Source organism: Dendrobates tinctorius, unplaced genomic scaffold, assembly GCF_039654945.1.
Source record: "Dendrobates tinctorius isolate UK_male_01 unplaced genomic scaffold, ASM3965494v1 ptg000008l, whole genome shotgun sequence".
Taxonomy (NCBI): Eukaryota; Metazoa; Chordata; class Amphibia; order Anura; family Dendrobatidae; genus Dendrobates; species Dendrobates tinctorius.
In genome coordinates, this window is record NW_027361676.1 from 17,798,949 (window position 1) to 17,825,741 (window position 26,793).

Consider the following 26,793-nt stretch of genomic DNA (forward strand, 5'->3'; position numbering starts at 1 on the left):
ATGTTGTGCAATTTCCCATAAGTACGCCGATACCCCATATGTGGTGGAAAACTACTGTTTGGACACACCCTATGGCTTGGAATGGAAGAAGTGACTGGAGTGCAGATTTTTATGGAATGTCGCAGTTGGAGAGCTTCTGAAGTGCCTAAACAGTGGAACCCCCCTACATGTGACCCTATTTTTCAAATTAGACCCCCCCAAGGAATTTATCTAAATGTGTGGGGAGCACCTTGAACCCACAGGTGCATCACAGAAATTTATAGCGTTAAGCCGCGAAAATTAAAAATTTCCCCAAAAGCAATAGGAGAAAATAGGCTGATACACCATATATGTGGGGGAAAACTACTGTTTGCGAACATGGCAAGGCTTGGAAGGGAAGGAGCATCATTTTACTTTTTGAATGCCAAAATTGGCTGGAATCGAGAGCAGACACCGTGTCACATTTGGAGAGCCCCCAATGTGCCTAAACAGTGGAAACCCCCGACATATGACCCTATTTTGTAAATTAGATCCTCCAATTAATTTATCTAGATGTGTGGTGAGCACCTTGAGCCCCAGTGTGTGTAACCAAAATGTATAATGTGGAACCGGGAAAATAAAAAAATATTTTTTCTACAAAAATATTTTTTAGCCCTAATTTTTGTTTTTATTTTCAAAGGGGTAACAGGAGAGCCAGAAATTGTTGTGAAATTTCCCCTGAGTACGCCGATACCCCATATTTGATGCAAAACTACTGTTTGGGCACACGGCGGAGCTCGGAAGCGAATATGTGACGGTTTGAAGGGTAAATTTTGATGAAATGGTCCGGGCATGTCATGTTGCATTTGGAGAGCCCCTGATGTGCCTTAAGAGTGGAAGTCCCCCATAAGTGACCATTTTGGAAACTACACCACTCAAGGAATTATCTAGAGGCATAGTTATAGTAATGATAATAATGCTTTTGGTTTTACTGGTGTATAAATATATAATGTGGTGATATGTAGAAATTGTGAGGAGTACATCAGATTAAAAAAGTGTGTGGTGCCAACAGGGTAAAAACAAAATGTATTAATTTGTGGACGTGTGGTACTCTTTAAAGCAATCTTTAATGCAAAGTCAGGTTTCTCAGGGCAGGTTTTACTATGGTAAATTTTGTCTTTTCTGATTCCTCTTTTGCAGCATACACTGCATCTTTTTTGTGATCTTCCCTTCTCTATTTGGGGAACCTTTTCTGGAATATGTTGACCTGGAATGATACAGGCACCATCAGTTTCAGAATTACTGGGATCCTCACCTTCCTGAGTGCCAAACATTAGGACCTTGATGACTACCTCCTGAAACTGAAGGAAGGTCCCCATTGGCTGCAGATTGAAACAGAACAGGAGCATTGTAGATTCTGTACAATCTGCACTGCCAATTTATTGTACAATACTTTAGTTTTTCGCACAACACACAAGATACAATCTGGCTTTGGGACTTGTGTTGTGGTACCTCGGGCAGTGACAAGGGAGCTGTTGTCATGGGGTATGGTGGTCAAGATAAGGACATCCCACTTGTTCTTATACTTGACCACAAGTATGTTGTCATTGCATTGGGCTCTGCTTTCACCCTTTCTCACCAGTTGCCCAATTATTGTTTTAGGGAGGCCTCTCTGATTTCTTCGCACATTGCCGCATGCAACTGTACCTCTGACAGAGAGGGTCTTGAACAGTGAAATGCTGGTGTAAAAGTTATCTATGTAGTGGTGATAACCCTTAGCTATCAGTAGATTCAGCAATTCCCTCGCAATTCTCCTGCTCACCTTGAGGACAGAGGACATTCAGGGGGGGAAATTTGGGTGTCCTTCCCTTCGTAGACCGTAAATCTGTGGATGTGCCTAGAGGTAATCTCGCACAGCTTGCACAGTTTAATTCCATACCTGGCCTTCTTACTGGGCAGGTATTATCGGAATTTGAGCCTCCCTTTGAAATGAACCAGAGATTAATCTATACAGATGTCAATTTGGGGGTTGTACGTCTCAGCAAATTTTCTGCTGAAGTGTTCGACTACTGGCTGAATTTTATATAGACGAACAAAGTTAGGATTCTCGGGGAGGACACTGCGCATTATCACTATAATGCCAAAATTTTGAATCGCTTCAAATTATGTCCTTGTCATGGCCATATGTACTAGTTTTTTTTCTAAAAGAAAATTGGATGTCACTAACACTGCGAGGTATGCTCCCCTAATGCACCAGCTAAGAAATTACCTGGTGATAATAATTCTTAAAAAAGAAAATGCTATCTCCCTACCTATAAAGCTACTCTGTACTAACTAAAAAGGATGGCCTGCTGTCAGAGACAGCACACTGTGAGAATGTCGGCGCTGGGAGCTGCAGGTGCGTGACCACAATTAGCTGATTTACATACATTTGGTCCCGTGCTGACTAGATGGGCACAACCTCACACAATGCAAGTATATTGATTGAGGCCGTCAAATCCAAATGAAGATGAAATAATGCAAATCGCCGTCTTCTACAGGCACCGGCACCGTAGAATCTTCACAGCTTGCATTGCGAAGACTCACAAGTCTGCAGTCACAATAGAGTGACTGCATAATTGTAGCCTAAGGCCGGACAACCCCTTTAAGTGTAGAATATCACTTGCAGAAAGCCAGTTAGAACTGAAATAAGTGGGTTTTAGTGAAGGATGAGTCTCCAGTATGTAGTAAAACTAGTCAGACTGATCATTAACATTAATGGTAATGACCAGTCTGACTAGTCGTACTACATATTGCAGACATATCTGTTTATATGTGCATATTACTTTCATTTTGTCTAAAGTATGAGGTTTTTGGTTTCTAATACTACTTATTTGCACCTTTGCTAAAAATATTACAGGGAATTGGAGATTAGATGCAGTATCTGGCAGCAGCCACCCTATAGTGTACGGCACTGTGGTGTCCTGGTCCATACACAGTTTACATCCTACCAATACTGGAGGTGATCAGTAGAGGTCCTGGGTGCCAAACCTTAGCCAATCTTATATTGATGACTTGTCCTTAAAGTAGTGGACAAACCTTTTACTTTCTATGCTTTTACCGTTTTTGCCTGCCATACATTATATTTTATGATTACAATACAATTCAGAACAGTCAGAAATGTCCCTTGCTAGCTAAGTGGCTCTGCTAAGATTCCATTCTGCGTATTGTCTATATCTGCAGAATTTCTCTCAGTGAGCACAAATCAATTCAACATTTTGAGAGTTCCCTGAAATTCTCTTTGGTGGCATGTTCGGTGCAGCTGACGATGATCTCTCTTGTAGCGAGTATTGTGCTGTCCATCATTCGTTGACTGTCTGAACAAAGGTCATGCCCCTGACACCAAGAAAAAAGTTGTCTCTCTTTCATACAATGTAAAACCTCTTTTGCCATTTTGCGGATCATATGCAAATAATTGGCTGCAAATCACTATAATATGTGCTTTTTCAATGTGGATTGACTTTTATTGATAGCAATGCTGCCGTACATCATATTGGCCCCCCCAAGTTAAATCTGCCTAGAGGAAACATCTGGAAGGTGCTTATATAATCTCCCTGTTCTTCCACTGGTTTCTTATGGGAAGATAGGTTTTCTACTGCTTTCCAAAAGCAGGCTTTCTACTAATCGGCTCTCTATGGAAGATTGTCCATGGTGCGTCCAATATGATGAAGCTATATTGCAAACGCATGGGCTGATGTGTGAGAGATTGCACTCTGTGGCTAAGCTTGTGGTCTTTGTTGGCTTCATATAAATAATGAAAAATTACAGAAATCCGGAAAACAACTTGATTTTCAGTAAGAAGCCTCTTTATATAAATAACTAAACTCCGAACAGATGTAAGGTCTCACTAGTTTTCACACAGCTTTTAGTACTAAGATAGTACGACTAGTAATCAAAATTTGCTTTTATTTTGAATTGCAGCAGAAGGAATATCACAAAATACAATGTTACAGAAGGAAAACTTATTAACTCTAAAAGACACCAGGTACAATCATATAACTCATCCTCGTGAGTGATAGGGTATATCAAATATCTGATAGGTAATTTTGGTGATGTTAGCAGCTCCCATAGAAATTAATAAATAGAGCTGTGCATGTTCAAGCTTCCATCCATCCCTCATCCCCGGTGACTCATTTTCGAGATATCTTATTGATGTGCCATAAATGTCCTAGATGGGACAAGCTCATTAGAATAATTAGTTTTCCAGTCTTGTAAATAAAATCTAAATACTGTACAGTAGCTTGCTAATATAGTCTGCTTTTTTATACCTTGCCATTCAGATAACTTTTTGCGGTCACTGAATGAGAACAGTTTTGTGCACATGAGGCTGCAAACCTCTGTACTGTAGACCGATGTAATATTTCCACAGTTGTCTCCAGTCTGGTTAACCGTTTCTAATAGTAATAGTCGGGACTCAGTTGTAGTATGTTATGAGGACTGAAGCTTGTGCTACCAGTGTCGGATTGGGGCTCACCAGTAGCATTGACTCTGGGGGCCACTGTTCAGCTACAGGCAAACAATAGATTACTCTCATTGACAAATTTATCTCTGCTTCTATATATGAATACACAAGGTAGTTTGTTGAATGAATTATGAGATGCTGCTTTTGTCTGTACAAAATGAACTATGCCAACATATAGGTGGGATAGAATGGGCAACTCCTGCCTAGGAGCCCACCGGGGATTCACCTGTCCACCTGTGGGCCAGTCCGATCCTGTGTGCTACTGATGCATTTAGGTCACAGAGGACTTTTTAGATTGGATCCTCATGGTAATCGCTCAGCATTTGTCCTGTACAAGTTATACAAAATACAATAACTGAATTCACTGACAACAAGCAGAGATTTTGACAATTTTGCAGAATTGGATAACGTATATTAGAAAGCTGCATATCTACTTTTCCGAATGTACTTGGGGGTTTTTTTGGTATTATTTTCAGGATTGACAAAACATTTTTTAAAGAGTAAATATGTGGCAATAGTTTATTTTTGATGGATTTCGACAAACTAGGTGCTATTTTAGTTATCCAATGAAAATCTCTGTTATAGTAGAATTTTAACAAATCTGACTTTTTATGATCCACATTCATATAGTAGTGAGATTATTTTAATATAAATAGAGTTCATATAGTTTGGTTAGAAAACTTATGTTCACAGTCCTTCCAGCAAAATTGCTCACTTTACCTACTTAGAAACAGTTCGAGTGTTAAAAAGCATTAGTCGCATTTCATAAAACACAGTTTACATGAAGTGTATCGGTTGAAATAACTAGATAATGGTTGATGGCGGATCTAGTTTGAATGGGAAATAGAAATCACCTACTGCACGGGGACGCTTCTTTTATTAGACATGGTTGGGGATTTAATCAAAACTCAATAAAAATTACTTCCACGTGGTTATCGAATTAGTAACAAAAAAAAAAAAATATTGGGACTCATACCTCAGCAAGTCCCAAAAAAAAGGTACAAACGGGAAACATGTTAGATGCCCAGCATGTTTAACAGGATACATCAAGGCAAAACAATCTAGTCTATAAGTCTGGTACTGTAGACATCTACTACCTGATAGATATACAGCAATACTCTGCAAGACTAAATCAGACCACATGGTATTAATAGAATAATGATAACATTACTATTCTGTGTAATACTTGTCAACTCGAAAAAATTAATGATGGCATTTCAGAACATTTTATAGTCTTTTTCCAAGAATGCTACAATAGTAAAGTACTGAAATGCTAGTGATGTCCATATCTCACTTGCAGGTTTGGGTGATAGTTTCCATTCTTACCAAGGCATGTAGCACATTTTGAAAGCACTCGGCATATTTGGCCATTCACTGTCTTGCCACACATATACCAGCTTAGCTCGCCATCCACAGGGTGAAGGTAATAAGAAAACTGGGAAGGGTGGTGAATGGGCCTATTCCCAAACAAAGCGTCAATGCCAGTCCTACGGCAGCAGATATCACAATGCTCCTTTGGTCTCGAATGATCTTCTTCAGTATATCACAAAACTGTAAGAAAAAAGAAATTAATGGTGAGTATAGAAAAGCAAAGGCAATACATTACGTATGGGTAAATTACATGCACCTCTACAATAAACATACTCAATGTACTTCATCCATGGACCATAGTATACATAGGGAATTATGGCATACGACCGTAATATGCAAGCTAAATTAAATAAAATCAGTAAATGCACCGCTATAGCAAACAATAATGCAATAAAATGATACTGAGGACTTGCTTTACTATTGCAAGTCATTTCCTCCAAAAGGTAAAAATGTGTCACACTACTACCCGTGTACGCACAACAAAATATATATAGGATCGATTTAATTTTTATCACTAGTTATTGAAATGTTTAGTTAAAACCATATATTTGAATTAAAAAATATATTAGTGGAAAAAAAATGTATACATTTAATAATACATATGATTCTGCAAATTATGGGGCAAAACATTCAGAAAATAAATAAATGTAGATGTAGTGTCCGAATGTTCGGTACTTACTGCACTTATTAATTTCTGCTATCAGTCATGTGTTGCACGTATCACAGGCTTTTGTTCCACATAATAAAGCAAGGAGGAAAGCCCTAGTAATCATTTTATTGGACAATTATATGGAAGTAACACCTTCACAGACTCTTAGCAGATACCACAAGGCCCAGACAGGGTTTTATGTCTGCTGTTACTACAGGAACTATTTAACTATTAGAAAGGTTAAAGGTTATTAACAATTAAAGTGAATTGTTTCAGGCCCATCCACAGTACCAGGTATACGTCACGCCGCAATAAAAGGGAATAAAATTCAGCTTTAAAAGGAAAAGAAAAAAAAGTTACTTTGTACTTGATACTTTCACTCGTTTTATGTGTAAATGAAATTGCGGGTTGTAATTACAGAGCGTAATTATACTGGCAAAAACACAGACCTAAAACCTCAAAGAAGATATCTTAACAACCTTGAAATAACAAGCAGATTATATGGTCTTTTATCTATTAATACAGTGTAACTGAAGTTTTATCGAAGGGTTCTAAAACAAATCTAAAATTGCAGATAAAAGTTATCCTAATTTGAGGTCAGCATCGGTATACAGGAAAATGATCCAATTTTTAATTCATATTTCACATTGTGTTATGTATCAAAATAGTAAAGCACACAAAGAAAACTATGGACAAAGGTCTGCACAAATCCTATTAATCTGAGTTTACCTTATCAGACTGAAAGCTCACAGGAGACCCGTATCGGCAATAAGTGACAAAGTGCTCGCAGTTATCCCACAGCAGGCTGTATGATGTGGACCCCACCAGCTTCTCAGCCCGCTGAGCCACTTCTTCATTAGAAAGAGGTTTTGTCTTGAAACTCTTGTCCATGTGATTAACTATTATACTTCCACCATAGGCAAAGTCTTGTACCGTGTCCACCCTTATACTGGCCACCTTAGCCAGGACGCCCAGGATCAGCCTTTTGTTGGTGACGACTTTCCCAGTAAGATACTTGTCTTCTGAAATTGCAGGGAGGATATCAGGCATCAGATGGGCAACCTTGTTATTTCCCAAGTAGATCCCAAAATGAATAAATAGAGTCCTGGGGACCTGTAACAAGTCTCCTCTTTTCAGTGTGCAAAATTCAGTACTTCTTGCTCCAACTTTCCTCTTTGCCAAGCTAAACTTCTTTAAGTTTGAAAAAATGAGGATTTTTTCAAAGACGAAGACCATCAGTCCGAACAGAAGGGATTTCATGATGCTCACCTTGAGTACTGCAAGGCATGTATTAGCTGCCGAGTTGTCTTTCATGCTAATCTGTGTTTTTTTTGTTGTTAGGCACATGGGGGAGAATCTCTTGACATCACTGAGAAAAGTCTGAAAGCATTGGTCAAAAGTTAGCTGGGAGTCGCCCTTCGTGGCATTCTAATAAAAATGTTAAACACAAGAAAAAAAAACGCTATAAAAATGTAAATGGCCATTGTTCAGTTATAGACTTGCTTTTAGTTTTGTAATGCCAAACTACATTTGTTAAAGAGGCCCCGAATCTTGTCCAGTAATGAAACAAACATTGAAAATAACAAAACAAATAGGAAACAAAATGATTTTATAAAGTATACTTTTATAGTCTATGTCCACAGAATAAATCACTGTATTCAACCTTTTGAGCTATTTATAGAATTGTACATATTTAATGTATTTCTGCTATGATTTTCAATTTTTTCTTAATTATTTTTTCATAATAGCAGATATAATTTTAAAATAGAATATATAAAATATAAGTTTATAATATATAAAACTTGGACTTGTTTATTCTGCTATTATAAGACAATATTTATTAATTGAGAAAGACAATTGAAATCAAGTTAGAACGGTGAACATGTAATGAGTATATATATATATTATATACACACACACACACACACACATAATATACACATATATACTACTGGTCATCACTGCATTCACCTTTATTCAACCCATGGTCAACATGTTGAAGTCAAGTCAGAACGGTAAAATTGTGCTATACATATATATAAAACCAACCAGACATTGTGATAGTAGACAAGGATCAGAAGACAGCAATGATAATAGATGTGGCAGTGCCAAGTGACAGCAACATCAGAAAGAAGCAATATGAAGCTGGAGACATACCAGGGCCTCAAAGGACAACTGGAGAAGATGTGGAAGGTGAAGGCAACAGTGATTCCAGTGGTGATAGGAGCACTTGAAGCAGTGACCCCTAAGTTGGAAGAATGGCTACAACAGATCCCAGGAGCAACATCTGATCTCTCTGTCCAGAAAAGCGCAATACTGGGAACAACTAAGATCCTGCCCAGAACCCTCAAACTCCCAGGCCTCTGGTAGAGGACCAGAGAAGGAGAAAGCACAAAAAAAAAAAAAGAAGAGAACCCCCATTGGGGGGTGAGAAGGAAGTTTTTATATATATATATGTATATACACACATACATACATACACATACACACAGACACACACTATGTGGAGTGGGCGTGGCTGACACACACACAGATACTACCAGTCATCTACTGTATTCATCTCTTGGTCAAATTGAAAAGTTGGAATAATGTACTGGTCATTACGGTACCTCGAAATGAAAAGTATTATTCCTTTCCATACAAAATATATTATTTTGGGTTATTTGTAGGCCTGAAGTTTAAATATTTGTTTCCTTTGTTGTGAGTCTACACTGTCGTATCCATTAGGAGACAAATTCCACAAAACATCTAGTAAAAGGGATGGTGCTTTGTGTAGATGTGACTGGAATAGGATAGTGACACTTCAGCACTGAAAGAGTCCTTGAATGCTAGTGACAGCACCCAGCTATAAAGACAAGTGTCTGCGATGAAGAAAAAGAGCAAAGTGGACAAGACTACACTTATTCTAGTATCTTTGTTGCCTAGTTAATTTAAAGTATCCAGTGCATTATGAACGTTATTACACTACTGTGTGCAGCTACAAACCAGTCACACTGGTGACAGCACCTGAATTCGGTCAACTTAATTAACTGGCTTACAAAATGCAATTCCTGCACAGTGTGAATATATTTGTAGCATTTTTGGCAAAGTTGCACAAAGGAAATGTTCTTCTACCTACAGTAAGTAATAATATTTTAATCTATATAAAACGGAGTATGGATGGATGGATGGATGGATGGATGGATGGATGGATGGATGGATAAGGAAACCGACAATGAGGCGGGAGCAAGGTGCACAATTGCAAGCAGCACAGTGAACGATTAAAAAATAAGGAAAGATCTATTACTTTTTGGTGATTCTTTTTCCAGATGAAATCATATATTTACACACCTTTTTCTGATACATATTGAGCATATTTTGCATTTTTTGTAACATATCTTTGCTGTTTTTTAGTCGTTCACTGTGCTGCTTGCAAGTGTGCACCTTACTCCCTCCTCATTGTCGGTTTCCTTATACCTTCCCATGTGTTTTGTGTTTCCTCATTAGCACATTAGTATATTTAATCTTTGTTTGTATTTCACTTTGTAACCAGTGTTCAAGAGTTGTGTTGCTCGAAATGCGTATGGTCTCATTACACACCACACCATCATTGCTGTGCCATCTGAGATGTTGGCTTGTAATCTTGAATTTTTAAAGGATCATCCAATAAAAGTTTGCTAATTTTTAAATAAGCCCTGTGAGTGAGCTGGATCCACTTCTATTTTTCCTTGCGAAAAAAGGGTGCAGAAATGAAACAGAAAATCTGCACCATCAAAAACTCATCAGTTACTCATGGTCTCAGCACTGGTTAATTAAATGGACATTATATTTGACCTTCACAAGAAGAAAGATCTGTATGTAGCAATATTGCTTGTTTTACAAATTCAGCCTTTTTATTCCCCTAGAGATATGACAATGGAAATATTACTAAATAGGGTCACTTTATTACTACATTGAGTATTTTTGAGCAATTATAGTTGTAGTCTATTCTTGAGTAGAAAAAAAAGTAGCAAAAATGGAGCAACCCATTAAAGTGCATTTTGATACATGCTAATCCATTATGTAAATGAAGAAGCCCCAGGAACAAAGCTCACAAAAGGGTTGCTCTGTCTGGTCTACAAAGCTCCTTATTCCGTAGCTAATAACATCAACAGCCAAGTAAATGCACTACTAACCCACAGGGCTTCAACTTCCCAGAGAGCCTGCAAGTAATGATAGATGGGAAGACACATTCATCTTACCTGAAAAATGACTGAGCCATTGAGGCTTGGAGAAAAGAGAACTTGATCCTTTATCCAGTTGTATACAGACAGCTTTTCCCCCAGAGCCTGCCAGCGCGCTGTCATCAGCCATTAGCCTGGCTTTTTTGTGCTATCTTAACAAGGGATCACAAAAGATTACCTTATAGCGCCCACTTGGCAAGAATTTATCCCTACTCCCAGCATAAAATGGGGCAGAGAGCATACACCTTTCACACTGCTCTGTGCTTTGTGAATTGACAACTTAACAGCCCAGTTTCCGGACTTTCCAGGTTTCTTTTTGCTTACGTATATAATTGTTCTTACTCATCAAAGAGAAAAGACGTTTAACTGGATACTTCCTTCCTGGCTGTCTGGTATGGCAGGGCAAGCAAGGAATTCGCTATCGTGATACCACAAGAAGCTCTAAAATTCAAACTAGATTTACATGTACTGTAAATGGAGATTTGTTTTGGACAGTAAAAAATGGAGGTTTGGTATTAGTTTTCAGGATATACAGTGGGGAAAAAAAGTATTTAGTCAGTCAGCAATAGTGCAAGTTCCACCACTTAAAAAGATGAGAGGCGTCTGTAATTTACATCATAGGTAGACCTCAACTATGGGAGACAAACTGAGAAAAAAAAATCCAGAAAATCACATTGTCTGTTTTTTTCCATTTTATTTGCATATTATGGTGGAAAATAAGTATTTGGTCAGAAACAAAAGTTCATCTCAATACTTTGTGATATATCCTTTGTTGGCAATGACAGAGGTCAAACGTTTTCTGTAAGTCTTCACAAGGTTGCCACACTGTTGTTGGTATGTTGGCCCATTCCTCCATGCAGATCTCCTCTAGAGCAGTGATGTTTTTGGCTTTTCGCTTGGCAACACGGACTTTCAACTCCCTCCAAAGGTTTTCTATAGGGTTGAGATCTGGAGACTGGCTAGGCCACTCCAGGACCTTGAAATGCTTCTTACGAAGCCACTCCTTCGTTGCCCTGGCGGTGTGCTTTGGATCATTGTCATGTTGAAAGACCCAGCCACGTTTCATCTTCAATGCCCTTGCTGATGGAAGGAGGTTTGCACTCAAAATCTCACGATACATGGCCCCATTCATTCTTTCATGTACCCGGATCAGTCGTCCTGGCCCCTTTGCAGAGAAACACCCCCAAAGCATGATGTTTCCACCACCATGCTTTACAGTAGGTATGGTGTTTGATGGATGCAACTCAGTATTCTTTTTCCTCCAAACACGACAAGTTGTGTTTCTACCAAACAGTTCCAGTTTGGTTTCATCAGACCATAGGTCATTCTCCCAAAACTCCTCTGGATCATCCAAATGCTCTCTAGCAAACTTCAGACGGGCCCGGACATGTACAGGCTTAAGCAGTGGGACACGTCTGGCACTGCAGGATCTGAGTCCATGGTGGCGTAGTGTGTTACTTATGGTAGGCCTTGTTACATTGGTCCCAGCTCTCTGCAGTTCATTCACTAGGTCCCCCCGCGTGGTTCTGGGATTTTTGCTCACCGTTCTTGTGATCATTCTGACCCCACGGGGTGGGATTTTGCATGGAGCACCAGATCGAGGGAGATTATCAGTGGTCTTGTATGTCTTCCATTTTTTAATTATTGCTCCCACAGTTGATTTCTTCACTCCAAGCTGGTTGGCTATTGCAGATTCAGTCTTCCCAGCCTGGTGCAGGGCTACAATTTTGTTTCTGGTGTCCTTTGACAGCTCTTTGGTCTTCACCATAGTGGAGTTTGGAGTCAGACTGTTTGAGGGTGTGCACAGGTGTCTTTTTATACTGATAACAAGTTTAAACAGGTGCCATTACTACAGGTAATGAGTGGAGGAAAGAGGAGACTCTTAAAGAAGAAGTTACAGGTCTGTGAGAGCCAGAAATCTTGATTGCTTGTTTCTGACCAAATACTTATTTTCCACCATAATATGAAAATAAAATGAAAAAAAAACAGACAATGTGATTTTCTGGATTTTTTTTTCTCAGTTTGTCTCCCATAGTTGAGGTCTACCTATGATGTAAATTACAGACGCCTCTCATCTTTTTAAGTGGTGGAACTTTCACTATTGCTGACTGACTAAATACTTTTTTTCCCCACTGTATGTACATGCACCCCATTACTAACAGACTTTGCACTTCTCATCAATACAAACCAAGAAGCAACCAATTACATTCAGAAAAATACAAACAATTTCATGTACTAGAAAATAAATAGTAGCAAGAATATCTCCAGAGTTGTGAAGAACTATGCATATCCACACCAAGTCAGGAGTATTTTGATGCCAATTTCCCTGTGGAAAACATAGAATCATTGAATGGTAGAGTTGAAAGGGACCTCCAGGGTCATCGGGTCCAACCCCCTGCTCAAAGCAGAATTCACTAAATCATCCCAGACAGATGTCTGTCCAGCCTCTCTCCGTCATTGTCAAAAAGTTCTCTAATATCTAATCTGTGTCCCCTCCCTTTCAGTTTCATCCCATTGCTTCTGGTGTTTCCTTGTGCAAATGAGAATAAAGATGATCCTTCTACAATGTGACAGCCCTTTAGATATTTGTAGACAGTTATTAAGTCTCCTCTCAGTCTTCGGACTAAGCTAAACATTCCCAAATATTTGCAACAGCTAAACAGCTGATCATGCAAAAATAAAAACAATATGCTGATCTCCTCTGGGGTCCCATGAGAAAGCTTCTCTGGCTCCACACCATTCTCTATACACCCCCACCTCCTGTGAAAGCCAGTGAAAATCCAAAACAAATCAGCGTTAGAAAGAAGAGATAAAAAGAAAACACAGTACAGCAGGTATATTTCATCAATTCTCATTCACTTTGATGCAGAAGTATTTCACGACAGATTTTTTATCCAAAAATTTTTGAGTGAAAATGTACAGAAATTCCATCATGTATAGATTCCAATAAACATGTTTCCTGCTTGACCAGCCTTGTTACATATGAAGCATTTGCATTCTAGCTCCATGTTTTCATAAATCAAGACATTTTAGATTTGGGTTTTATACTTGCTTAAAAATAGGCTTGTAATTGCTGTGAAAAATGATAAAAAAAAAAAAAGACAAGGAGCCTCCTAGCGTAATACAGCCAATACAAAGAGAAGATAAACTGGAGGTAGATTAATGGGGGATACGTTCACCTTCTAGGGTTGTGCAATTACAGGAACAACCTAGGTAAAGTCCTGTAGAATGGTGTTCTGTCAGCTTCTGCTCTGCTCCTGAACGATGGAGGACAAAGAACATTACAGTATACAATATAGAAAAAAATGCAGGGCATGGATGCTGCTGAGAATGACTGTCCACAGGACAAGAAGACATAGTAAAGGTTTATTTATTGGTAAGAAGTTCAGGCTACATTTTTCAATACCAAACTGGTACCTTCATCAGGCCACGTCCATTATGAGTTCACAAGCTTGGTTTGGGATAAATAGTAAAAAAAAGGCTCAAAAAGTGGTGCCCTTTGACCTAATATTACAGAAGAAGCAGGACAAAACTGAGGAAGCAGGAGGAAACGTCCATCATGGTGGAGTGACATGGGACCTGATTCATAGACTGTGACCTATGCAAGTTGTTTTTTAGCAAAACATTATTTAGTATCATTGTCTCTCCACTTAGCAGCAATTTTGGTGTTAAACTTTACACCTGAGTGTGAAATATATGTAATATATATGTAATATACTGTATGAGCCCAATGTGTCTAATAGTTTACTTGCTATTACTATACTTTTTCCTACAGTCATGGCCAAAAGTGTTGTCACCCTTGAAATTGTTCCAGAAATGTAAGTATTTCTCCTTGAAAATTGCTGCAATTACACATTTTGTTATACACATGTTTATTCCATTTGTGCGTTTTGGAAAAACATTAAAAAAACAAAAAAAAGATGAAAAAAGGAAACTAGGACATAATTTCACACAAAACCCCAAAAATGGACAGGACAAAATTGTTGGCATCTTTCCAAAAATGTCAATAAAATTTGTTTCAAGCATGTGATGCTCGTTCAAACTCACCTGTGGCAAGTAACAGGTGTGGGTGATATGAAAATCACAGCTGAAACCAGATAAAAAGGGGAAAAGTTGACTCTATCTTTGCATTGTGTGTCTGTGTGTGCCATACTAAGCATGGAGAACAAAAAGAGGAGAAGAGAACTCTATGAGGACGTGAGAACCGAAATTGTTGAAAAATATCAACGATCTCAAGTTTACAAGTACATCTCCAGAGATCTTGATGTTCCTCTGTCCATGATGTGCATCATAATCAAGACGTTTACAACCCATAACACTGTAGCTAATCTCCCTGGACATGAATGGCAGAGAAAAATTGATAAAAGTTTGCAACACAGGATAGTCCACATGGTGGTGGTCCTTCATCCACACATTGATTGACCTAGCTGTGTGGCATGATGCATTGTCCTGCTGGAAAAACTAGTCCTCAGAGTTGGGGAACATTGCCTGAGCAGAAAGAATCAACTGTTTTTCCAGGATAACCTTGTATGCAGCTTGATTCATACGTCCTGTGCAAAAATTAACTTGCCCAATTCCAGCCTTGCTGAAGCATCCCAAGATCTTACTCATGGGTAAGGCATATCACTGAAACGTGTTGTTTTCCTTTATGTACCATCTGAATTGAGTCCAATACTGGTTGCAAACAAGTTTTTAATGGATTAATTAAGAGTTACTTTTTATCTTACTGTTGGATTTAACTTTCCTGATCGCTGGAGAACCCCTCCTTTCCTTCCTGCTTCATTGACCAAGTCTGAGACTGGGAAGGCTCCATGCAGATGATTTTTGCAAAAAATGTGCAGGCATTTCGGTGAGCTGACATTTCCTCCACCTTCCCTCTCCCTCTTTCTTACACTAGTCATTTTTATTGCAGAGATATGACAAATTAGGGATAGGGGTAAAGGCATCCATCGTCAATAGAGACCAAATTTCTTTATATAATGATGGGAAATTATTCTCATAGATTTGAAAATGAAGATGTAAGATTAATTCCTAAGTATTTGAGGGTGGTATCCTTGCAATAATATTTAAAGTTATTATGGAGGAGATTCAGTTGGTTGTCCGGTATATTTAATGGGAGAGCTTCTGTTTTAGTTGTGTTTGTTTTGTAGCCTGATAAGGAACCAAACTCCGATAAAATGGAGTAAAAATTGGGGGGAAAAAGGTGAGGATAGGTGAGTGTTAAAAGAATATGATCAGCAAAAAGAGAAAGTTTCAATTATCTATATTTGACCTGTAGTCCATTCATGTCTGGATTTGATCTAATAGCACCAGCAAGGGGCTCAGTACATAGTGTGAAGAGTAGTGGAGATAATGGGCACCACTGTCTGGTACTGTTCTTTATTGTGAATGGTTTAGAGGAACTATGGGGAAGTCTAAAGGGCATGTCACACTAAGAGATATCGCTAGCAATATCGCTATAACTAGTGACGTTATAGCGATATTGCTAGCGATATCGCTGTGTCTGATACTTACCTACGACCGGCTCCCCCGCTGCTTATCGCTGATCGCGCGAGAACGTTCAGGACTGTTTCTCGTCGTCTGCTTCCTGCGGCGCTTCCTGCTGTGAAGACGAGCGATGCGTGGAGCCGGGCGGGAGGACGCAGGATCGCCTGGTGTGACAGGTAAGTAGCGATCCCCGTCCCCAGTGATGTCGCTAGTGAGATCTGCCTGTGTGGCAGCTCACTAGCGACCACTTAGCGATGTACCAGCGATCCTGACCGCGTCATATCGCTGGTTGGGATCGCTGGTACATCGCTAAGTGTGACAGTACCTTTATTGTTGCTGAGGGTTTGGAATATAGACCTTCAAAAGACTTTAGGAAGGGGCTTTTTACACCATATACTTCTAGAGTTTTAAGCATAAATGGCCAGCTGAGGCAGTCAAACACCTTTCAGTCTCTAAACTTAAAAGGAGGGAGGGTTCCTTGGATCTTTTGACTATGTCATTAAAGATCAATTGTTCAAGTATTGTCGCCTCCTCACCTAAATTTATTAACTCCTACCTGATCCTTATGAATCAGGGAGGGTAGATAAGGTTCATATGTTTTGCAAATAGTTTGGTAAATATTTTAATATCTGAAGAAGAGCTGTTGGTCTGTAATTCTTAAGGGTACTTCATACATAGCGAGATCATTAGCGAGATCGCCAAAATGCCACAGGTTTTGTGACGCAACAGCGACCTCGCCCGCGATCTCGCTACATGTGACACATAGCGGCGACCACCCCCCGCTGCGATATCACTGATCGTGGTCGAATGTCCTAGGCCATTTTTTGATCATTGGTGTCCCGCTGGCCAGCATGAATCGCTGTGTTTGATGCCATAACAACAACGAGCGACCTCGTTGGCGACTCAGAGCTCAGGGACGCAGGCGTGATTTTACTTTGTCTTTTCAACGCCCCCTCAGCTCCGATTGGTGGTCTCAAATTAGGATCTTTGTAGCGTTTCCTTTTATAGGTCAGCTATCAATTATATGCAATCATAACATTTAACATGTACAGTTATAATAATCGCGTTTCCCCGTGTCAGTGACTGTGGATCCACGAATAAATAACGCACTAGCGACTCAGACAGGGACGCTGAAGCAAACCGCGTAGTGATAGCACAGTGTATCCACCAATCGGAGCAGAGGGATGTGGAAAAGGCAACGCTAAAGCACGCCAATCGAGGTCTGAGTCGTTAGAATAGCTGCTGTGTGACAAGGTCCCAACGACTGCCGAGGTCATTATACGGATCGCCGTATCGTTGCTGCGTCATTGAGTAGATCTGCCTTTTTGACAGTGTACTAGTGACCATGTAGCGACATACCAGCGATCCTTACCAGGTCGTATCATTGTCGGGATCGCTGGAGCATCGCTATGTGTAATGAATGGGACCCTTACAGTCTAATATGTCTTTATCTGGTCTAGGAATTAGTTATGTAGGAATGTAGCATAGATTCAGGGATTGGAGATAGGAGTTAAAAATGAGTGTCAGACTGGGTAATAGTTCATCCTGACAGGTTTTGTAATATAAGTAGGGCAAGCCATCTGGCCCTGATGTTTTCCTATTAGGCAATTGTTGCATTATATCTTTTATTTCCTCCTCTATAATATGAGCATTTAATAGTGTAATTGCCTCTGTAGGGAGAGTGGCAAGAGTCCAAAAATAAAATGAGGTTATCCCATATAGGGCAATTAGACTGGGAAAGATTAGGGAGTGAGTAAAGTTGTGATAAATACTCATGAAATATATTTGCTCTTTCTTTTGGATGGTATGCGGTTTGATTTTTTTTGTTACGTAATGTGTAGGGAGAAGACTATTTTTTCAGCTAGGAGTGCATTTGGTTTGTTGGCTTTGTCATAATACCACTGACATGTGTAAAGGAGAAGTTTGTCCAGTCTCTTCAGTGCCATGTTTTTAAACTGAGCTCTAATGTCTGTAACTTTTTAAAGTATCTTTTTGGAAGGTATGGAAAGCATATTTGCTTCCAGAATCTTTAGTTTGTTGACTAGAGCTTGCTCTTATTTTATAACCGTTATTTCGTCTGGCGCCCATGGCAATACACTGTCCATGGAAGACTGTATTGTGAGCTTCCCATATTATTGCTTCTGAAGAGACTAATCCCTTATTTAGTTCAAAGTATTTTTGTAAATACGGCGCAGTTCTTCTCAAATGGAAGAACAAGACTGGGTAAAGATTGAGGAATCTTTGATTGAAATTTCTATTGGGGCATGATCAAACCATGTCATGGAACCCTACAAGCAAAATGGTTCTGACAGCACTTGCTTATAAGGATGTATGTTTAGCTTCCAAGTAATCCTGCTTGGAGGTACATAGGTAAATGCAAACAGCGTCCACTCCATGGTGTCATGGAGTGCATACCTGTATCTGCCAGAATACGCAAGAGGGGGTGATCCCAAAAAAGTAGTCTATATGACTACCTCCTGCCCTGCCTGCAGTGCACACTGGTATCTAGGGTAAACATCGGGTTTCTAAGAGCCCCGCGGCCCTTAGAAACCCGATGTTTACGTTGGTAACCAGCGTGCTCGATGGTCCTGTTCGCTGGAGGGGCTGTCTATGTGACAGCTCACCAGCGATCAGCTAACAATGTCCCAGCGATCCCATCCACGTCGGATCATTGGTGGGATCGCTGGGATATCGTTATGTGTAACGGTACCTTAAGGGCTAAGCGTCTCTTGACGTTTGCGTTAAGACCTTTAACATTTAATGAGATATATTTAATCATGGTAGATGTGATATCAGTGTGCTTGCTGTTGTAAGCTCACCAGTATCATAGGTAAGGTAAAAAAAATCTGGAGGATTCACAGAACCTTCCCCAGGATACTATGTTTAAAATCATAAAGAGGATAGTGAAACAGAGAAGGTAACATATAGTAACTTCATACATGTAAAAGTAGAGCAAGGTAAGCATAGTAATAAACCTTACTTTAAGGAATCCTAAAATCAGGATGATCAACTCATAGGGAGATCCAAGGACCGTAAAAATCTGGACTCAGAGTCTACATCTGAAATAGTATTAATGCACAACCACTCCAACTGCACCATATAAAAGACCATGCCCTTCCCCATAACCTTTTTTCTCACATCACTAAAGTAAAGTTTGCTAATTTAATCTGCAAGTCAAATCTCCCCACTTCTGTGCTTGACCTCATCCATGCCTATCTTAGTCTTAATCCATCTTTTCAACTTATCAAACTCTGATGTTTTCTTTTCTTTCACACTCATTCTGAAGAATTCATCCCTTGACCCAACTTCTACATCCACCTATCGATTCATATCACCAATTCCTATCACCAATTCCTATCACCTCAAAACTCCATGAGCAGCATTTTCCCATTGAACTTTCGTCCCACCTCTTATCTAAAAAACTCATTGACAACCTGCAATCTGGCATCCGTTGCCACAACTCAACTCAAAGTTACTAAAGGGCCTACTAACTGCCAAAGCTAATAGGCAATATTCTGTACTCCTTCACCTAGACCTGTCTGATGCCTTGGACATAGTCAACCACTCCACTCTACTACAGATCCTCTCTTCCCTTGGTATCAAAGATCTTGCCCTTTCCTGAATATCCTTATAATTTATTGCAGATTTAACGTTTACCATTCCCATACCATCTCCTCCTACCTCTCTCTCTCTCTGTTGCTGTCTCTCAAAGCTTTTTCCTGAGACCTCTACCTTTCTCCATATATATCTTTGGTCTGTCACAACTAAAGTCTTAAGGCCCCGTCTCACATAGCAAGATCACTAGCGAGATCGCTGAAGCGTCACCGATTTTGTGATGCAACAGCGACCTTGCCAGCGATCTCGTTACGTGTGACACGCAGCAGCGACGGGGCCCCCGCTGCAATGTCGCTGATCATGCTCAAATGTCCTGGGCCATTTTTTGATCACTGGTGTCCCACTGGCCAGCGCGCATCGCTGTGTTTGACACCGACGAGCAACCTCGTTAGCAACTTAGAAATCATGGACGTAGGCGGGAGTCGTCAGAATCGCTGCTGTGTGACAAGGTCCCAACGACCGCCGAGGTCGCTATACGGATCGCTACTGCATCGTTGGGTAAATCTGACTGTTTGACAGCTTACTAGTGACCATTTAGCGACGCACCAGCGATCCTTACTAGGTCGTATCGTTGTCGGGATCTCTGGTGCGTCACTAAGTGTAACGGTACCCTTATTCTTCCCAGTATCACCTATATGCTGGTGACACTCAGATCTACTTTTCTGGCTCAGATATCACCTTTCTGCTGCCCCTTTCAAAATAAAAAAAATAAAAAATCAAACCTACACATATTTGGTATCGCCACTTTCAAAATTGTCCAATCAATACAAAAAAAGGATTAACCTGATCGCTAAATGACGTAGCGAGAAAAAAGTCAAAACGCCAGAACTACTTTTTTGTCGCCGCGACATTTCATTAAAACGCAATAACGGGCAATCAAAAGATCGTATCTGCACCAAAGTGGTATCATTAAAAACAACAGCTCAGTACGCATAAAATAAGCCCTCATCGAACCAGAGATCATAAAAAATGGAGATGCTACAGGTATCGGAAAATGGCTCAATTTGTTATTTTTTTTTGTTAGCAAAGTTAGGAATTTTCTTTCACCGCTTAGATAAAAAAAAAGAACCTAGACATGTTTGGTGTCTATGAATTTGTAATGACCTGGAGAATCATAATGGCAGGTCAGTTTTAGCATTTAGTGAACCTAGTAAAAAAAGCTAAAACAAAAAAACAAGTGTGGGATTGCACTTTTTGCAATTTCACCAAACTTGGAATTTTTTCCCCCATTTTCTAGTACATGACGTGGTAAAACCAATGGTGTCGTTCAAAAGTACAATTTGTCCCACAAAAAACAAGCCCTCACATGACCATATTGATAGAAAAATAAAAAAAGTTATGGCTCTGGGAAGAATGGGAGCGAAAAACGAAAATACCTCTGGTGCTAAGGGGTTAAAATACCCAGTCAACTTACTATCTTAAAGCTGCCTGGATCTTATAGGAAATGCAATTATTACACAAACTATAGTAATTGCTGTTGATCTGTTGATTTTTTGTTTTTCTGCTTGTCACAGTAAATTTAAATTGACTGCAACATCAAAGGAAATTATTACCCATAATCAAGGCTAGGGGACGCTGTACTATCTTTGCACAAGGACTAGGAGGCTACAGCCCATAAAAACACCAAAATGTGTGAGACTTTTTCCCCCACTTAATTTCCGGTATACACCCCTGAATAATTTCCCTCCATGTCATAGAAGAGTCTAAAAAGGGAGTGTCAGCTAAGTATTGTTAAATGCACCAAATTAGTTAATAGCATGCACTTTTCTTTTGGAGAAAAATATGGGATGCATTACAGGTATGAGGACCCATTTAATTAAGTTAATATTTCGGCGTTACTGGGGGTCAGAAACGAAGAGCCACCTTTACAGAATGCAGCCTTAATGCTGCTGAAGGTGGCTCTTTTAGTTAAAAACACCCAGGGGTGGTAACAGGTTCCCTTTAAAGCGGACTATCGACATGAGCTATTTATCTGTAGTTTCATTGTCTTTCCCAGACAAATTTGATCAGATCATCTGAAAATTTGATATCTCTGGAGGACCTACACATTAAATTAAAACCATGTAGTACTAAAAAGTTGCTCAAAAAAAAAAAGAAAGAAAGAAAGAAAGAAAGAAAGAAAGAAAGAAAGAAAGAAAGAAAGAAAAAAGGTGACACTCACCATCCACATAGGATAGGTCCTGTTGAAATGCAGGCAGGGTAAAACGGCCGTCGTCCACAAAAGGTATTCTCTTCTCTCCCGCTGTGCTCGTTTTATGGACTGAACAAAGGACGGTTTTAATTTGGATGGTGAGTGCCACCTTTTTTCTCTCTTTTTTGGACAGTACTTGATTCATCTATTTTGATGTGCACCCGTATTCCTGTAGTTGTCCGGTGTACAGCAATAATGGTAAAAGGCCAACTTCAGCTGTGACACTAACATATATATAGGTGCCGACAATACATGCTCTAAAACTAAAAAAGTTGCATCTGCCAAAATTCTGCACATTAATATCTCATATCTCTGACCAGCATAACGGCCCTCATACACATTTAATCAAGTTGGCAACATCAACTGATTTTGGCGGGAATGGCCAACCATCTGATGTTTATAGGGCATCCCAACTCTCTACTGACAGATGAAGGGGCAGAGAGAAGGATTGGGCATTGGATATTTCAACACCTGATCATTTTGGTTTCAGGGGAAACAAACCACTCTTCTTTTTCGCTCTGTTGAAAGCACATGAACTCTTGGCCGAGCAAAGCACTCATCTATATGGAGCAGTTAGGAGAGCTAGTTGCCTGCCTTGTTCAGTCAACTAGCTTGTTTAGCACTGGTGCAATATTAGTATATTTACATTTTCAGAAATGCTCATTTTAACAGTCTCTTTATTCCTTCATCCAGAGAAAAATAATTGGCATACAGTCACATCCGAATTTAATTATTTTGACATTTATGTTTGTAACATTTCTGCATGCAATTGATGTTATTTTTCTGAATATAAGGCCACGTGCACATGTTCAGTATTTGGTCAGGATTTTACTTCAGAATTTGTAAGCCAAAACCAGGAGTGATACAGAAGTGGTGACATGTTTCTATTACACTTTTCCTCTGATTGCTCCACTCCTAGTTTTGGCTTACCAACACCGAGAGAAAAGACTGACCAAATACTGAATGTATGCACATGGCCTAAAAGTACATAACCGTACTTACCTTTACTACTCCATATCAAATACTGAATTACAAAATCTTAAAGGAAAGCAAATCACAGTTCATAAATACAAACTGGTGGGAATTGAGAGGACTAATGTAGGCTTCCCAGTTCTGAGCTGTCCTCAATCCGTAGATTAACAGGAGCTGTTCCATGGGCACAATTATTTCTTCATCAGTGTTGTTCATGTGTCAAAGTATAAAGATTAAAACCCAGGCGTGTCCATGATTTATAAAGAAAACTATGTCTGTCCTTGTACATTTTGTTGTTGTGTAATGGGATTATGTAAAGCCACATGTACATGTATTTCACTCTCTGTGTAATATATTGTGGCATTCCTGGTGCAAGGCCTGAGAGGGGTGCTGCATGACACAGATTTTCATTTCATCCCTTAGTCATGTACCTCGGCTCAGGTCCTTCATTAGTGTGTCTGTATGGTCTGTGTGTCTGCTTTGCTCGATTTATAAATTCCATTTCTTCTGTGAAATAAAATGAAAGCTGTCGTTAGATTCTTGTTGCCCGAACCAGAGGAGGCATGAATTAAAACACCAGATACTCGATTGCAGCCAGGTATATTTTCTCAGAAACGCTGTAGGAGGATTGACAAATGCGTAGACTCGGACAAATGTAAATAGTTAAAATGCATGTGTCATGTGACATGTATCTGTCTGGTGTATACTGTGCCTCATATTGTTGTAAATACGTGGTTACTGTTTATTGGAAAGTTGCAGTTAGGGCTGTGGCCACTAGGGGGAGACAGTGCAGGGAAGGGAAAAGCCAAGTCATGGTGGGTGGAGCTAGTGGAACAGGAGAAGGGGATTTCCAGCCTGAAGGGATAAAAGGGGAGGTTCTGGGACCTAGGGAGGAGAAGAGCTCAGGAGGAGACAGAGGAAAGAAGAGCTCAGGAAGAGACAAAGGAGAGAGACAGAGAAGGGAAAAGAGAGAGAGCACAGAAAGGGGGGGTGGCCCCAGAAGACAGCGAAAGGGACAGAGAGCCTGGGGTACAGAACTGCTGGAGAGCTGGGCACTGAAGTGAAGTAGGTGTGGCAGTGGGTGGACGTGCCGAGTAGGTGATCGCTGTGGCCGTAGGCCTAAGGCAGCCACAGTGAGTCAAACAATGTTGCACTGGGGAAGCAAAGGAGGGAAGGAAGAAATGGATACCCAGACAGGTGTGCAGGAGCTGTCTGGAACTGCTGATGCTGGAAAAGGAACCCTATAAAGAAACTGTTTCAACGTCTACGGGTTCCGGTCTCCAGTCTTTGGGAACACACTTCGGCCATTGCAAGGTGCGGGGTGTGCAGAATGAACCACCCCCCCCAGTCGACACACGTTCCTACAACGCCACAGCATTTCATACAAAACATACTTTGAAGAGTCAGTCAGGGACCATGAATAGCCCGAAGCCGATTCTGACATGTTTCTTCCTATGTACATACACAGAGAGAGAGAGACCTTTTAGTCAACTGTAGAGGGCCAAGGAGAAACTGCCCAGGACAGGCACCAGACTAGTCACCAGAAACACCATGCCCGGGCGACTTTTCAATGTTTTCTCTGAAATAAACTAAACTGTCCTTGGAATCTTAAATGTAACTGGAAGAGCCAAACGGAAAGAAATGGGATTAAGGATTTCCAAAATCTTATAAGGTCCAATGAATCTTGGCTTGAATTTTGGAGACACAACCTTCATAGGAATATTCTTTGAAGACAACCAAACCATATCAACCACTTTAAACCAGGGACCAATGGTCCTATGCCATTGGAAAACCGTTGGGCTTTTTCCTTAGATTGGGACAACTTATCCACCACTTGGTCCCAAATCTGCTGCATTCTCTTTACCACAGAATCCACACTTGGGCAGGCCGAAGATTCCACCTGCCCTGAAGAAAATCGAGGATGAAACCCAAAGTTACAGAAAAAGGGCGACATCAAAGTGGCAGAATTAGCCCTATTGTTTAGCGCAAATTCGGCCAAGGGCAAAAATGAGACCTAGTCATCCTGATCAGCAGATATGAAACATCTCAAATAGGATTCCAAAGTCTGGTTTGTTCTCTCAGTCTGCCCATTGGTCTGAGGATGAAATGCAGAGGAGAAAGATAACTGAATTCCCAGTTTGGAACAAAAAGCTCTCCAAAATCTGGAAACAAACTGGACTCCTCTGTCCGACACAATGTTCTCAGGAATCTCGTGCAACCGAACCACCTGTTGTAAAAACAAGGGCACCAACTCAGAAGAAGATGGCAACTTTGGGAGTGGTACAAGATGGACCATCTTAGAAAATCTATCACGGATCACCCAGATAACAGTCATTCTCTGAGAGACAGGAAGATAAGAAATAAAATCCATTGAAATATAGGTCCATGACCTCCTGGGCACCGGCAGGGGCATCAACAACCCACTAGAACGAGAACAGGGCTTGGACCGAGAACAAATCCCACAGGACTGCACAAAATTCCTGACATCACGAGATAAGGCAGGCTACCAAAAAGACCGACTCACCAAATCTCTGGTACCAAAAATACCTGGATGACCAGCCAACGTGGAGCAATGAATTTCAGACATTACTCTTTTCCTCCACTGGTCAGGGACTTACAATTTTCCCCATACGGCAACGTTCAGGTTTGTCCTCCTGAAACTCCTCCAGGGCACGTCTCAAATCAGGTGAGATGGCGGAAAGAACAACACCCTCATTTAGAATGGTAGTAGGCTTGGTCACATCAAGAGAATCGGCAAAGAAACTCCTAGAAAGGGCGTCCGCCTTAACATTCTTAGTGCCCGGAAGAAAAGAGACAACAAAATTAAAACGCATGAAAAACAAGGCCCACCTAGCCTGTCTAGGATTCAAGCGTTTGCCTGATTCCAGATAAATCAAATTCTTGTGGTCAGTGAGGACCACGACTTGATGTCTAGCTCCCTCCAACCAATGTCTCCACTCTTCAAATGCCCATTTCATGGCAAACAATTCCCGATTCCCCACATCATAGTTACGTTCAGATGGGGAGAATTTTCGAGAAAAGAAGGCACAGGGATTCATCTTAGAAGTCACCGGATCTCTTTGGGACAAAAAGGCTCCTGCACCAATCTCAGAAACATCTACCTCAACCTGAAATGGGAGCGAGACATCAGGTTGCCGTGGAATCGGAGCCGAAGTGAATCTCCGCTTAAGCTCCTGAAATGCCGAAACTGTCTCTGGAGACCAATTCACCACATCAACACCCTTTTTGGTCAAATCAGTCAGTCAGTGGTCTAACAATACCAGAAAAATTACTTATAAATTTAAGGTAGAAATTAGCAAAACCCAAAAACTTCTGGAGAGCCTTCAAAGAAGTGGGCTGAACCCAATCATAAATGGCCTGTATCTTGGCCGGGTCCATTTCAATAGCAGACGGGGACAAAATGAATCCCAAAAATCAAATCCTCTGTACACCGAAGAGGCACTTCGATCCCTTAACATACAGAGAATTTTCTCTAAAAATCCAGAACACAGTCCAGACATGTTCCACATGAGAATCCCAATCAATGGAAAAGATCAAAATATCATCCAGATAAATGATCAAAAACTTCTCCACAAAGTCCCGGAAAATATCGTTCATAAAAGATTGGAAGACAGAAGAGATATTAGTGAGCCCATAAGGCATCACCAGGTACTCAAAATATCAATCCGGAGTATTAAACGCCGTCTTCCATTCATCGCCGTGCTTGATGCGAATAAGATTATACGCCCCCCTGAGGTCAAGCTTGGTAAATCAACAGGCACTCTTAACTCTGGAAAATAAATCAGAAATCAGGGGTAACGGGTACTGATATTAAACAGTGATTTTG

General features: G+C 40.3%; 1 protein-coding gene across 18 annotated transcripts in view; it reads right to left on the reverse strand.

Annotated features, from left to right (window-relative positions):
- Positions 1 to 3,883: 3,883 nt before the first annotated feature.
- LOC141090740 (lecithin retinol acyltransferase-like) overlaps positions 3,884 to 26,793 on the reverse strand; it is a 211,800-nt gene continuing 188,890 nt past the window's right edge. For 10 of the 18 annotated variants that reach the window (XM_073576410.1, XM_073576412.1, XM_073576416.1 and 7 more), the window contains 2 exons: positions 7,209 to 7,907; positions 3,884 to 6,010 (listed from right to left, as the gene is read on the reverse strand). In XM_073576410.1, the coding sequence (XP_073432511.1) occupies positions 5,858 to 6,010; positions 7,209 to 7,907 (852 nt within the window). In that variant the 3' untranslated portion in view covers positions 3,884 to 5,857. Of the gene's footprint in view, positions 6,011 to 7,208; positions 7,908 to 10,699; positions 10,968 to 26,793 lie in introns of those variants that run through there. The other 8 variants (XM_073576411.1, XM_073576420.1, XM_073576422.1 and 5 more) reach the window with 3 other exon arrangements.